This window comes from Canis lupus, chromosome 27 (assembly GCF_011100685.1).
Source record: "Canis lupus familiaris isolate Mischka breed German Shepherd chromosome 27, alternate assembly UU_Cfam_GSD_1.0, whole genome shotgun sequence".
NCBI lineage: Eukaryota > Metazoa > Chordata > Mammalia > Carnivora > Canidae > Canis > Canis lupus.
This window is the reverse complement of record NC_049248.1, coordinates 581467-594804: the sequence shown is the minus strand read 5'-3', so window position 1 is coordinate 594804 and position 13338 is coordinate 581467. Positions and strand designations below refer to the sequence as shown.

The following is a 13338-nucleotide window of genomic DNA, read 5'->3' as shown; positions in this document are numbered from 1 at the left end:
CAGTGGAGGGAGGTTCTGGGCACCTATGCTTGTGATGACACCTATGCTGGTTCCGCCACTTACGAGAGTGTGACTGCAACATGAGGTTTTCTATATTAGAAGAGGTTGAGTCTTTACTAGAGCAGGGGACTTTCAGCAAAGCCTACCAGGGGCCCAGATGGGGGCCAACGCTCAATAAGGCTGCTTCCGGAGTCTTCTCTGCCTTCTCCCTGACTCCCCTCTTCTTACATGCCATTGTCTACATGCCTATTCATGAAGGCTGGGCCCAGGGACAGGTGCCGAGCTAGGCACGTGCCAAAGCCCGTCAGCATTGTTTTATAAAACGCCGATCTTTTCATGTGGGACCTGCTCTTGATGGCAAATTCTGGATGGCTGCTAGGGTGCCAGGGCATAAGGTGGGTGAGGGCAAAGCGGGTACCTTTACGTGTACCCGTAGTTTCTTCCTGTGACAGCTGCCGGAGCCACTGGCCTTGTAGGAGTTCTCTGTCCCAGGGGCAATACTCCCCTTCTACAGCAGGGGGGGTCAGACACCCACAAACAGCATCAAGAATCCCGCACGGGTGGGGGTGGTAAAGGGAAGGGAGGAAAGAGAACAGAGAAGAGTTATCTGCAGGTGCAAGGTGAGAACATCCTGTCACTGTCTACGCAGCCAACGAAGCCCACTGCCCAGGAGACACACACACACCGTGGGCTCGGAACAGTCCTGAGGTGTGGCTGCATCTGCCAGTATGTGTTTCTCCGGTGAAATCCCATTCCCTGCAGGTTGCGTCTTGACGCTAGCTCCAGATCCAGGACATTAACTCTGTGTGGGGGAAAGCAGGGCTAAGCTCTCCCACAAAGGGCACAGACTTTGACCCTAAGCCATGTCTGGGGCTACAAGCCATAGAACATATGAATCAGCAGCTCGAGATGATGATGTATGAAATGATACAAACAAAATAACCTTCCCCCAGATGCGGATGCAGATGTGCTGTGAGCACCATCGCCCCCTCTGACTGACAGGGAGGCAGGGGCAGCCCGGAGCCTGAGCCAGCACAGCTCTGCAGACACAGTGCTACAGAGAAAGAACCCAAGACACCAGCTTCCTGGACCAGCGCCTGCCTCCTTTTTGCACGGACTGCATTCATTGCTCATCAGAATGGGGAGGGAGGGACAACCCAACAAAGTGTGGCCTCTGTGGGCCTCACCCCTGCCTCTGTCTTTGGAGGGAAGAGCACAGGAGAACTAGGTCTAGAGAGGTCCTCAGGGGCCTGAGGAAGTGCTGTGCCTCTGACCACTCACCCTGGTGCCAGGCACCCTGAGGGCAGGGGAGGCTCCTTCCTTCTTGTCTGCCCTGCTCACCAGGGTCTCGAAGGTCATAGCTCCCGGGACAGCCCAGTACTGCACACCCCGTCTGGGGAGGGCTCCGTATCTGCTCAGCCCTCGGTCCTTCTCATGCCCAAATGCGGGTAGGACTGGGCTGCCAAGCACATCGAATTCCAGCAGCAGCAGCAGAGAAAGCTAGCACCAACTCTACAGGGCCCAGGGCTGTAAGAATTTAAGGTGCCTCTCTGATAATGGCTGGGAGGGATCGCCCCTCTTCCACGCCCTGTGCCTTGGAGACAGAGCACAGCGTGAAGGATGTGGCACTGCTGTCAGGGGCACTCGGGTCTCTACCTGTCCGGGTTTCTTTCCCACCACTCACCAGACTTTGTGCAGCCAGGGCAGGGCAAGAATGACCCTCTGCCATACAGAGGCAAGAAAGGAGGCCCACCGAGTTCCTCATCACTCCATGACACACACAGCCAGAGGTAGGCGCAGAATTGCAATGTTTCAAGTCCAAGGCAAGAGAGCATTTCAGAGCCAGCCAGATGGACTGAACACTGGGCTGATGCTCCAAACATGTTACTACCTGTCATCAACTTAACCCTGTTTAGTGAGCACCTAGCCCCTCCTCAGAGACAACAGCTCTGAGCAGAGTGAGATTCGGTATTCTGCAGCCTCCAATATCCTGGACTTGGAGTCAGGGAACTCTCTAGAAAGCTAAATTCCCTTTCTTCATCAAAATAATTTTAATGGAAAGTAAAGGAAAAAAAGAGAGACAATGAGGAGAAAAGGTATAACCTAATTTGCTGACCCTCTGTCTTCTCCTTCCAGTTTCTACTCAGAATGTGCACAAGGGACAGTCCTTCCACTGTCAATGGCCTCCTCTACCCCCAAAATTCAGGTCAGAGGGAGAGGCAGGAGGGATCGTCTCTGGGCGGTGGGAGGCATATCCCTGTGACTCCAGCCACAGAAACTTTACTGAGGCACAGAACCAGACTGCCTCAGGGATGGGATAGGGTCTGAGTTAGGAGAAGAGATTTTTTTCTGACCTTCACTAGACTCTTCCTCTTCCTCTTCCTCTTCATATTCTTCCTCCTCCTCCTCCTCCTCCTCTTCATACTCCTCCTCCTCCTCGTCTTCTTCATGCCCAGGCCCAAAGCTCTTTGAGGCCTCTAGCTCCTCTTCACTCTTTCCTTTCAGAAGAGCATGGATCCTCACGGCCTCCTTCCAAGGAACACCGCCCAGGTCCGAAGTGGGCAGAGGAGGCTCTTCTTCCTCCTCTTCCTCCATCTCTGACTCAGAACTGCTGTGGGGAAACAACCACACAACCAGAGTGAGGGAATGATAAAAACTGAGGAGACAGTTGAAAATCACAGCCAGAGGCAAAATGTCCCAGCAAAGCAACTGTTGGGCGGGAAGGGAGAGAGGACACACATGGAGGGGTGCGGCGTGCTTTGCTGCCCAGGTAAGACAAAAAAGGGGAAGGAGAGTGAGTAGAGGGCCAGAGGAAATACACACATATGAGTGACCCCTACACAAAGCCACACAGGCCAACAGCCCAGTCTGGGGTTGTCTCTATTCAGTGAGTGGCAACCACACTGAGTCCAGTGTCAAAGGCCCTCAGAGACAGTAGGGAGCATGGAGAGAATGTCTCCCTTCATCATGATCTACTGTTGGGTTTGAGGAACTCAATTCTACTTGACTCAGGTGGGTTGGAAGGCTCTCGTGGGAACCATGGTAAGAAAGAAGAGCTGCCTCCAAGAGGCTTGAAATGAAGTCTTAGCCACAGATGGGCTGGCCATCAAGGCGTGTGTGATGGAGGGAAGGCAGCACGTTCAATTCCACAGTGTCTCCCTGAAGCCCCCCTGTGTGCCATGCCTGGAGCAGCGTCCTACGAGCACACACAGTTAACATGCAGCAAAGGCACTGTTCACTGAAGTTATAGTACAGGGACTACGGGAAGAGGGTGGAAACACATGTCCCATCCCTGGGGTTCCCACCCTTGACGACCAGCCACGTTTCCCACCAGCATTCTCTCCTTACACAGAGCCCAGAGCTCAGCTTGGCAGAGAAGCAGCACTTGATGTCAGAAGATGCTGGCCATGACTCCTGCAAGCCAAAATCCTGGATCTCCACCCTTAGGGCTACCACCCCAGAGCATTTTTACCCTCCTCCCTTGCTGGCAGAGTACGATGGAGCTGTAGTTCAGGAGAAAATCCCCATACACCACTGAATAAATGGAAGTTTCCCAGGCCTGGTTCATGGCCTGATAATTTCCCAAAAGCCTTTTCCAGGAGAGGGCTTTGCCCTCAGGGAGAAACGTGTCGTTGGCTGGGATGGAGGAAATTTGGCTTTTACAGTCAAGCATGGTCCAACCTCTGGCATGAAGAGCCTCTAACCCCAGAAGCATCATGCATGGGCTGGATGTCCAGTCCTGCCTTCCTGTGATGGCAGGGTGCTCCCTCCCCACTCAGAATGGGCCTGTGGAGAGGGAATCAGTGAACACAGTGTGATAAGGTCAAGGACATTCCACTACTAGTGCTACTGGTACCTGTGCGGTAGAGAATTTAACCTTGTTCAAAGACAGGTCTGGCCTTTGTCTCAGCACCTGGGAGATAAACTCTAAGTCCCTGGAAGGTCCTGCCCGATGGGAATGGCTTTATTTCTCTGGGATCCTTGGGTTATGGTGGGTAGTCTAATAATGTGATTGGGGTGAGGGCTGACCACATCAGAAAGACCAACAATTTGGGGGTGGAGGTTTGAGTCATGCAGGATTACTTGGCCTGGAGACTGAGTTCAATCACACCATGTAGACATTGAGTCATTCAATGTCTAGGTAATGGAGCCCCAATAAATCTCTGAACACCCAGGCTTGGATGAGTAATAGTATAGGGACTTCGCCACACATTAACACAAGGAAAGTAACCCTTCCCTGCCCCTACAGGGAGAGGACCTTGGAGGCTCGGCATCTGTACTTTCTTGGACTCTGCCCTGTGTGCTTCCTTACCTGCTGATTTCAATCAGTATCCTTCCCTGTAATTAAACCATAACCACCAGTATAAACCTTTTAATCAGCCTGTGCATCCTTCTCAGGAACCAAGGAACTTGAGGGTGGTTTTGGGAATCCCCACACTTCAGCTAGGTCAGGAGTGAGGGCAGCCTGGAAGGCTGCATGCCCGTGACTTCCCAGGTGACTGGTTCTCACAGAGCCACACTGGCTCTGCTCCTTACCAGCTGTATGACCCTGAGCTGACTACTCATCCTGAGCGTCAGCATCCGCAGCAGTCAGGAGGCAAAGCTAACACCTGCCTTGTAGAAGTGTTGTGAAGGTTAGGGATCTGCTTGCTTTTCATGTTTGTGTTACACTCTGAGACACCGGCTGTTTACCTATTTGTTTACTCATTTACATATTTCTTCCTTCATTCAGTGGACATTTTTGAGTACCTATTAAAGTTTACCCAGTTAGGTACAAAAATAAAGAGAGACAGCTTCTTCCTGTGAGGAGCTCACTTTGGTGAATATTACTTCATTCACTCAGCCACTAAAACTTACTGAGCATCTTCTCCTTATAATGCACTTCCTAGACATTGCAGGGGATACAACGGTGGCACAAAAGATCCTTATTCTCAGGGGGAGAGAAGAAGCAAACACAGCATGATAAAGTAAGGTAGAGCAGAGCTGTAGTGGGATGGAGGGTTGAGGGGAGGCAGTTTAAGGCAAGTAAAGCTAAGAATCTGGACCATGGAAAGCTTGGCATCTGGATTTTGACTATTTTTCAGTATTTAGTTAGGTATTATTTTTACCTTACTTTTGTGTTGTCATTTGTTTACTTTCTTACTAATAATAATGTGTAACCTAATGTATACCACTTAATATATTTCAGACATGAAATAAGGATAAGAACACTTTCTACACCATCTTAAATCTTAATGTAAATTTGGGCAGAAGGCAGGCCTGCTTGTCCTCCCCTCCTAGCCAGGTCCACAAAGGCTACCCCAGTGGTCAGCAGGCTCAACGGGCTCTCACTGTGGCTTCCTGGGAGGGGGCTTCCATACAGCAGATTCCTTGGACTGTGCCACGTCAAGAGGGCGGCAGCACTGTACGTAATGTAAGCAATGACCACTCTATGATAAGGGCAATGGGGCCTCACTTATAGCTGCTATGAGTGCCACACTGCCTAGTTTCATGACAGCCCAAGGACCACGGGAAAACAGTAAGTGAAGCACAGGAGCATAAAAAAATAGGGTGGAAAGGTAAACCATTGCTTCTTCATAAGCTACCAGCTTTCAGTCCATTTCTGAGAAGCCTGGATACGTTGCTTCTGGAAATCTGCGACAGGCAAACCAGCCTCCCTCCCTTTGTGAAGGACAGAGAGACAGACAGGGGTTGCTAACTGTTCTTTTCTGGACCACCATTTCCAAGGGACCTTGGACCTGGTCTCACCAGGATCCTAACGTCATGAAAGATTCACAATGTAAATTCAGAACCTCAAGGCTCATTTTACATTTTCTGGCTGTTCCCAGTACCTGAGTTTCTGGGTCTGAAGAGGCTAGGAGGAAGGGTGCAGAGGAGGAATCCACAGTGAGGCAGACCACCCTCTGCCACTTGGATGTCAGCCTAGAAACTTTGTAGGTGGGGAGAATCCCTACTCAGGACAAGACACAACACAGACAACCAACTGCTCTGCCCTTTTGGGAAGAGGGTGACCTTTCAATTTATAGCCTCCTAGGAGAGATGAAGGCCAGGAAATGCAGTCCTCAAGATCAGCACTCTATCATGACTGGTATCTGCTTTTGCATTCAAACCAATCTATTGCCCCCCAACCCCCAACCCCGCGACTGATATAGGTAGGCGCCCCCTGGACTGCACTCTCTCTGAGAGCAGGGACCAGGTCTGCTTGGCTTGTTGTAGTGCTCGTCACAGTGCCTAGCATAGCCCAAACACACAAGGATGTACAAGGGAGCACAACCAGAGAAAGCCAGGGTAAGCTGCTACCTAAATTCACAGGTGTCCTAGAGATGAGGCCTCTGAAGTCCATCACTAGGAGCAGACCCTTTCAGTGAGAAGAGCCTCTTGCAAAAATCCTCCCTGCTACAACATATATCCAATCAGTGATCTCAAAGCACTTTCCCCGAGTTCCCTCTCATTGAGGCTATGACAGGGCCTGGTACGAGGAAGCAAGAGCAGCAGGTACATGGGCTGGATTCTAAAAAAAACCAGATCTGTTCCACACTTAAATGAGCCAAGCAGAGGTCTGTCATGCGGGGAGGGGGAAGGGCAGAGGCCAGCAACAACAGTGATGGTAAACACTCACTGAGCTCCATGAAGTGCCAGCGGCACAAGGCTCTTCACATGAATTAGGTCACTTAATTGCACATTAACCCTAGGACACGGTAACGATAGGACTCTAGGACACAATAATATCCCATTTTTACCAATGAGGCCATTGAAGCTTAAAGAGGTTGGATCATTGGTGTGACAGGTCAGGATTTCCACCAATGTTCACACCACCGTCACACTGTGCCTTGTTGGACGTTCGCCAAGAACCCAAGAGTTCTTTGGCCACCAGCAGCTGTCAGGGTGGCAAACCCAAAAATAAGACAAGGGCTGTCTCCTGCCTGCCTGGGTCCAACTTCAGAAAGTGGAGCCTGGGAATCTGGGTGGGCCCTACTGTGAAGGAGGCAGACAGCAATTTTGAAACACCACTTGAAGTTCTCGGGTGGTGTTCAAGGGAAATAGGGAATCATGGCTTTCATTTTTAAATGGATCCACTCATAATCAGAGAGTGCACTCTGACAACGATGTAAACACTATTGCTCAGCAGATGCAAGAGAAGATGTATGTTGTCCAGCAATCTTTGCACAATAGATGTTTAATCTGTGCTAAAAGCAGTATCCTGCTCAGTGATGGCTCACGTTATAGCCTCTGCTGGAGAAGGGGTGAGGAAGACAGAGGATCAGTCAGGAATCTCCACTTATCTGTGGTCAGCCTTGACCACTGAAGGAGGGCCAAGCCCTTTCAGGCTAGCCTGTCAAGGACTTTTGGGGAAGTCCTCTGTAGCCAGGCCGCCCCATTTGGAAAGGGCACCTATCGGCTCTAGTCCTCCCTGACTTTTCTGCAGGGTCAGAGATATGCAAACACTGGAGGCCCTTAGCAGATGGGTGCTGCGCAAGCCATCTTCAGTCCCCAGGGCAAAGTTTTCCAGCTAGGAGATCAGGAGAAAGCAAAACTAAAATCATAAAGTTAGTGTAGTTAGTGTTCTTGGGACACCTGGGTGGCTCAGCGGTTGAGCGTCTACCTTCAACCCAGGGCATGATCCTGGAGACCCGGGATCGAGTCCCACATCGGGCTCCCTGCAGGAAGCCTGCTTCTCCCTCTGCCTGTGTCTCTGCCTCTTTGTGGGTCTCTCATGAATAAATAAATAAAATCTTAAAAAAAAAATAAAGTTAGTGTTCTTTTGTCTTCAGGTACCTGTTCTCTCCCAGAGAAAATAAAAGTACTATTTCCAGGGTCTCCTTTGGAAGATGCTCCCCCTCCATGCCCCAAGGAAGGGTCATGGAGCTAATTAGGTCTGGGCCAGCAGTCTCTGCGTGGGTAGACTAAACTAGGACATGGATAAGACTCACCCAGGTTGTTTGTTAAAAGCAGGTACCCCTGGTCTCCACCCCAAGCCCAGCTACTCCAGGGCAGGTCCAGGAATTATCTTTATATCAAGTGGCATTTGTCATCAGGCAGGAAAGTAAGCTGAGCATGCTTACCGTGAGGCTGAGCCATCAGCCCTGCAGAGAGTGGGCTGTCCCTCATCAGGACAGAGCAGGCATGCGTGCTCTGTGGATGCTCTGGGTGAGATGCAGTTCTGAGATAACGTGAATGCAGGGACGGCTTCTGCCCTGCAAGCACCCAGGGGGAGGCTGCCTGGGAATGCCAGATGTGCTGCCTGTGCGTCCAGCCCAAGGAACAGCTCATCCAAAGTGTGTCTCAGGTGACAGAATGCAAGTGCAAGGAGCTCTGCCCGGCAGACACCCTCTGAAGAACATTCTCAGAACTCAGTAAATAGTAGTAATAATAAAAGTTCTGTTTTATCCCCCACGTATTTCCTTACTGTGGTGACAAAAAAGCACCTAGCGTATGCCTCATGTTAATGCAAAGCCTCCACTAGGCTGGGAGACACGGTAAGTGCTCCTACTCCAGAAGCCCTGCAGCAGTCTGAGCAATAGTGATTTTACTCTGTCTTTATCTTGTTCTCTTTGGTGTCCCTGATCACCAAAATGCTCCATGGAGCACTCTGAGTCCTATACTGACTCTGGAAAACCTGGGCACTAAGGAAAACCAGGCCATAGGGCAAAGATATTGGACCCGGGGAGTTCTGTGGGGCGGAAGGGCATGTGTCCCCCTCAGTCGTCACTCAGATGTAATTAAAACACTGGGAGGGCCAAGCACAAAACCACTGGCTGTGGGTGTAGCCTCTGGTACCTAAGTTTTCTGCTCTTCTTTTTACCTAGAGGAGGAAGGAAGAAGCCTGGATGGAGAGGTGGCTTCCCCAAGACTGCAGAACCAACTGGTGCCACAACAGGAACCCCTGATTCCAACCCTGAGGCTCCTACCACTGAACTGCCTGCCCCCACAGCGTACTGCCTCAGGTGCACTGTTGGCCCTTTGTGTCTGTCTTTCCCTCCAGGAAACCCATAAGCAGCAACCTGAGGACAGGACCGGGGACTGTTACCTTTGTTCTGTTACCTTTCCGACAAATGGCAAAGTGCTAAGGCCATGGTAGGTGTTCAAGAAATACTCACTGAATCTTTGAATTACGCCCCATGGGTCGTGATCCTCACCAGCTAATGAGACAAAGAGACAGGGAACTACAAAAGGGGAGGCCAGTAGGCAGTGGGGAAACAGGAAGAATCTAGACTTCGATTTAGGAAATCTCAGTTCGAGTCTTAGTCAATCCTTGATCCTAGTACAAATCACCAGCAAGTTTCCTCAATTATAGAGCGACAAGATATATGCTCCAGTCTACTTCCTAGGATTCCTGCCAGGATGACAGAAATCCTGTGTACCTGGCCAGGCACCATGCACAGCTGTAAGGAAGGCGACCACCATCAACACAACCTGTGCCATGCACTGTTTTAAATGCTTCATACTATTTAAGCCTCATACCAGTTCTGTGAGGAAAGTCCCAGTACTGCCTACATTTCACAGAGGAGGAAACGGAGGCACAGAGAGGTTACACAGCTTGCCTAGTGTCACCCCACTGGTACATGGCACCCGATAGTGTGGCTCGGAGCCCTCACTGGGCGTCCAGTGCTGCCTACTCCCACTAGGGCATGATGTTTGTCTGGGAAAGACCCGCGAGGACAAAGCACAGGCTGACCTGCTGGCCACGTCCTCCTCTGCCCCCGTGTCCAGCACGCTGCTCAGGTTGTGCTCGGCCTGTGTCTCCTCGGGCACCTCCTCCAGCTCCTCGGCCTGCTTCACGGACAGGCGGTAGTTCTCCAGCTCAATCCGCTCGGGAGTGCCCCTGAGCCTCTTGGCAATGCTAGGCTCTTCCACACCATTCACGCTTGAACCTGCAGGACAAGCAAAACAGAAAGACCTGTGACCAAGGATGGGGCAGGACTACAGGCGCTGGGGATGGAAGGGTGCGGTGAGGGAGGCGGCGCTGACAGCAGGGTAGCTGGGTGTCTCAGGCAGCCACTGCTGTTTCTGTGAAAGGGGGCCAGACCTTCTGTGCAGGCCAGGGAGCTGGACAAGGGGCAGACTGCAGGTCAGTCAGGTCACAGGAGCCAGGTGAGGGCTGAGTACAGCAGGAGAAACAAGACAGCACACCTGCCCCTCTGGGGGAGCACAAGCTTGCTCTCCTTGGTCATCTCTGCACCCAAGTGCAGTCGGGAGAATGGGTGGGGAGGGGGAGAGGGTCAAAGGGACTCAGGAGAGACCCTAAGGAGGGCTCCTATCGACCAAGTCTCGCTGCTTCTCCCATCCCCTCAACCCCTGACCCCTACTCCCACCCCCACCCCCCCGCCGATGATCCGGGACCCAATCGAGGCCCTTGCATTGCTTTTGGCTGATCTGTGAGGTGTCCAGGCTGCAGAACTGTTACATTGTGGATTTGTGTGTCTCCTCAGGACTGGATCATGGTCAACACATCCTATTTAATAAAAGAAGCATGGGGGCGACACTGTGCCCCTTCCATGGCACACAGGAGGGGTACAGTGGGGCTGTCTCACTCTTGGTGACACCAGCCTGGCTGCTCGGTTAGGGGTGCCCAGCCGTCTTTCTGCTGTGATACCATGGGGTGATACAGAGAAACCAGGGGCTTCTCCTGTCCCCCGTCCTTTTATCCAGGGGTTTTAGTATCCAAGTGACGCATGGGGATTTTAAAAGTTGTATCATTCCTTCTCTCTATAAAAAACTCTTTCCATTTCTCTCTCTCTCTCTGAGAACCACCATGACTCATGGATTTTGAAAAACTTAAGTGTCATATTTGTTATGTTTCCTTCATCACCTTTAATCTATAAGGATCCCTCCTCTCTCCTTATTATCTCCTTCATCATTTTTTTTTTGATGTAACTTTTTATCCCAGATTTGGTTAGAATCTTTCTAACCTATCATATTTATGCTTTAACATCTTCACTGTCATGTGATATAGGTTTAGATCTAGAGTCAGACAAATCCAGGTGAGACACTGTACTCCACCAGTGACCAGCTGAAGGCTCCAAGGAAAATTATAACTACCAAGAGCTCATTTCCTGGTCTATAAATGAGGACAACCCTCAACTCTAGGATTATTATTTATATGGGATGAAATTATGTCCATACACACACACACACACACACACACACACACACACACACACACACAGAGGTATGTGCCCTGAACCTATCATTTTCCTCTTCTACGTAAACCCAGTATGTGGGCAGTATTCAGCAAATACAAATTTAGTGACACAACTGATGTCCAGTAACATTCTTAGCACCAGTTTGTGCGTATTTTTGCATAGGTATGCTGTAACCATTTGCTTTGGATTGCAAACAACAGTTACTCGACAAAGGAGTTCTGGGCAGAGGGAACAGCACTGGTTAAGGTATACTGATACGTAACAACAGCTTGGTATTACTAGATCTTCTAGTAGCAGTATACTCAAAGTGGTAGAGAAGAGAAAGAGACTGGGATGAGAACAGAGCCCATGGGGCCTTCGGTGCCATTCTAAGCTCTAAGAGAGAACACTGGGTTTTGGTAGGCAGTATCATATCAACCCAGTGTTGGGTGACAGGTGGTCTATCAGGGGAAAGTCAGAATCTCTGGGATGAAGGACTAAAGAAACGGGATGGGAATACTGATTTAGTAATTTTTGTGACATGACAGTTGTGCAGAGAATCTTCTGGAATCCTGGTACTTTTGTTGTGTACAACGTTCTAGACCTCTCTGTACTGTCATTAAAAGAACTTTTTGTGAGTTCAGGCAGCCACAGAATAGTCTTAGTGCATCTGTTGGAATTATCTGGATCTTCTACCAAATAGCATCTTTCAAATTTACTAGATAATCTTTACTGAAAAGCAAGACCCAGGGCCTGTTCATCTATAAATTTAGGTAAATGTCTAATGATGGGGTCAGAGCATGAATCCTTGGGCTCCCAAGGGCCCTGTGCAATGTCCACCTGTTCTAGTTTTTGAAACCCCAGTTGGGACATTTTACACATCCCTGGTCCATTCTTCAACACTGAGCTCAGGGCCCTAAAAGTGTAAGCTATGATCCAGGACCAGGGCATCTGGAAGATTAGGAAATATGTGGATTCCAGGTAATAGCAAAAAAGACACAGGGAGCACAGCAGGTGGCTACTGCCACAGCATCCCCTAAACCTGCCCCCTGCTGCCACCAGCCCTTGGAGCGCACAGGCTCTAACTGCACTAGTCTGTTGTTTCCAAACATCAGTCCTCCTGTACTCTCTTGCTCCTTCCCCTCATCAAAACCCAACATGATAAATATGAGAAGGCTAAGGATCCCCTGACTATAATATCATCTGATTCTTTCCTTCCCATCATATATTTTTGACAAACTACCCATAAGCAGAAAGCAGATATTACTATTTCACTTTCATGAAATAAATGTGAATTTATTTTGGCCATTACCCAAATATAGTTTTGGGGAACTCCAAAGATAAAGAATAAAAACCAGTATATCTTTTAGATAGGGAAAGAACAACAGAATAAGAATGATCACTTCAAGGAAACAACTAACACTCATCAATTCAGATACAAGCAGTTTCAAGGTAGAGTGAACAGAGACACTCATGTAGAGGAATACTCAAGAAACGATGTCTGTTTTTAGCGGGTAAAAACCATCCCATTGGCCAGAAATTCTACTAGAACCTCAGGAAACAAAGCAGATTAAAACACTTTATACTCTTAAAGAGCTGCAGGCTAGTCACAGAAGAGACAGTCCCGCACAAGAATCATTTCAGTATGATGTACCAAGTATTATGGGGCATAGTAGCCTGCGTGTGGTACTATGGGAGTACATAAAAAGGTAGCTCTGACCAGGGGAGTCAAGGAAGACGTTCTGGAGGAATATGGAGTTAGCCTAGCAGCTTTAAAGAAATTCCATGGGCAGCCCGGGTGGCTCAGCGGTTTAGCACTGCCTTCGACCCAGGCCATGATCCTGGAGACCCGGGATTGAGTCCCACGTCGGGCTCCCTGCATGGGGCCTGCTTCTCCCTTTGCCTGTGTCTCTGCCTCTGTGTGTGTGTGTGTGTGTGTCTCTCATGAATAAATAAATAAAATATTAAAGAAAATAAAGAAATTCCATGAGATAGGTAAATAGCTTGCAAATGAGGTAGCTGAAATTCAGAGACATTAAGCGACTTGCCCCAGGTCATACAGCTAGTAAGCAGTGGAGCCAAGACCTGAATCCAAGGAAGACAGCATGAATTCAAAAGACTACCATGCTATTCCTGGATTTATGATGTGAAGAGAAGAAGACAACTTTCCCCACCAGGATCTCCTCCCCACCATAATTTTTAAGATGAAGGACAC

General features: G+C 49.6%; 1 protein-coding gene across 24 annotated transcripts in view; it reads right to left on the bottom strand.

The window, feature by feature from the left end:
* MICAL3 (microtubule associated monooxygenase, calponin and LIM domain containing 3) overlaps positions 1 to 13338 on the bottom strand; it is a 195957-nt gene that overhangs the window by 42427 nt on the left and 140192 nt on the right. For 17 of the 24 annotated variants that reach the window (XR_005379691.1, XM_038576206.1, XM_038576209.1 and 14 more), the window contains 3 exons: positions 9677 to 9872; positions 2355 to 2611; positions 419 to 508 (listed from right to left, as the gene is read on the bottom strand). Coding sequence is in view for 23 of the 24 variants with exons in the window: in XM_038576206.1 (XP_038432134.1) it covers positions 419 to 508; positions 2355 to 2611; positions 9677 to 9872 (543 nt within the window). In the remaining variant the exon portion in view is untranslated. The remainder of the gene's footprint in view (positions 1 to 418; positions 509 to 2354; positions 2612 to 9676; positions 9873 to 13338) is intronic. The other 7 variants (XM_038576213.1, XM_038576218.1, XM_038576219.1 and 4 more) reach the window with 2 other exon arrangements.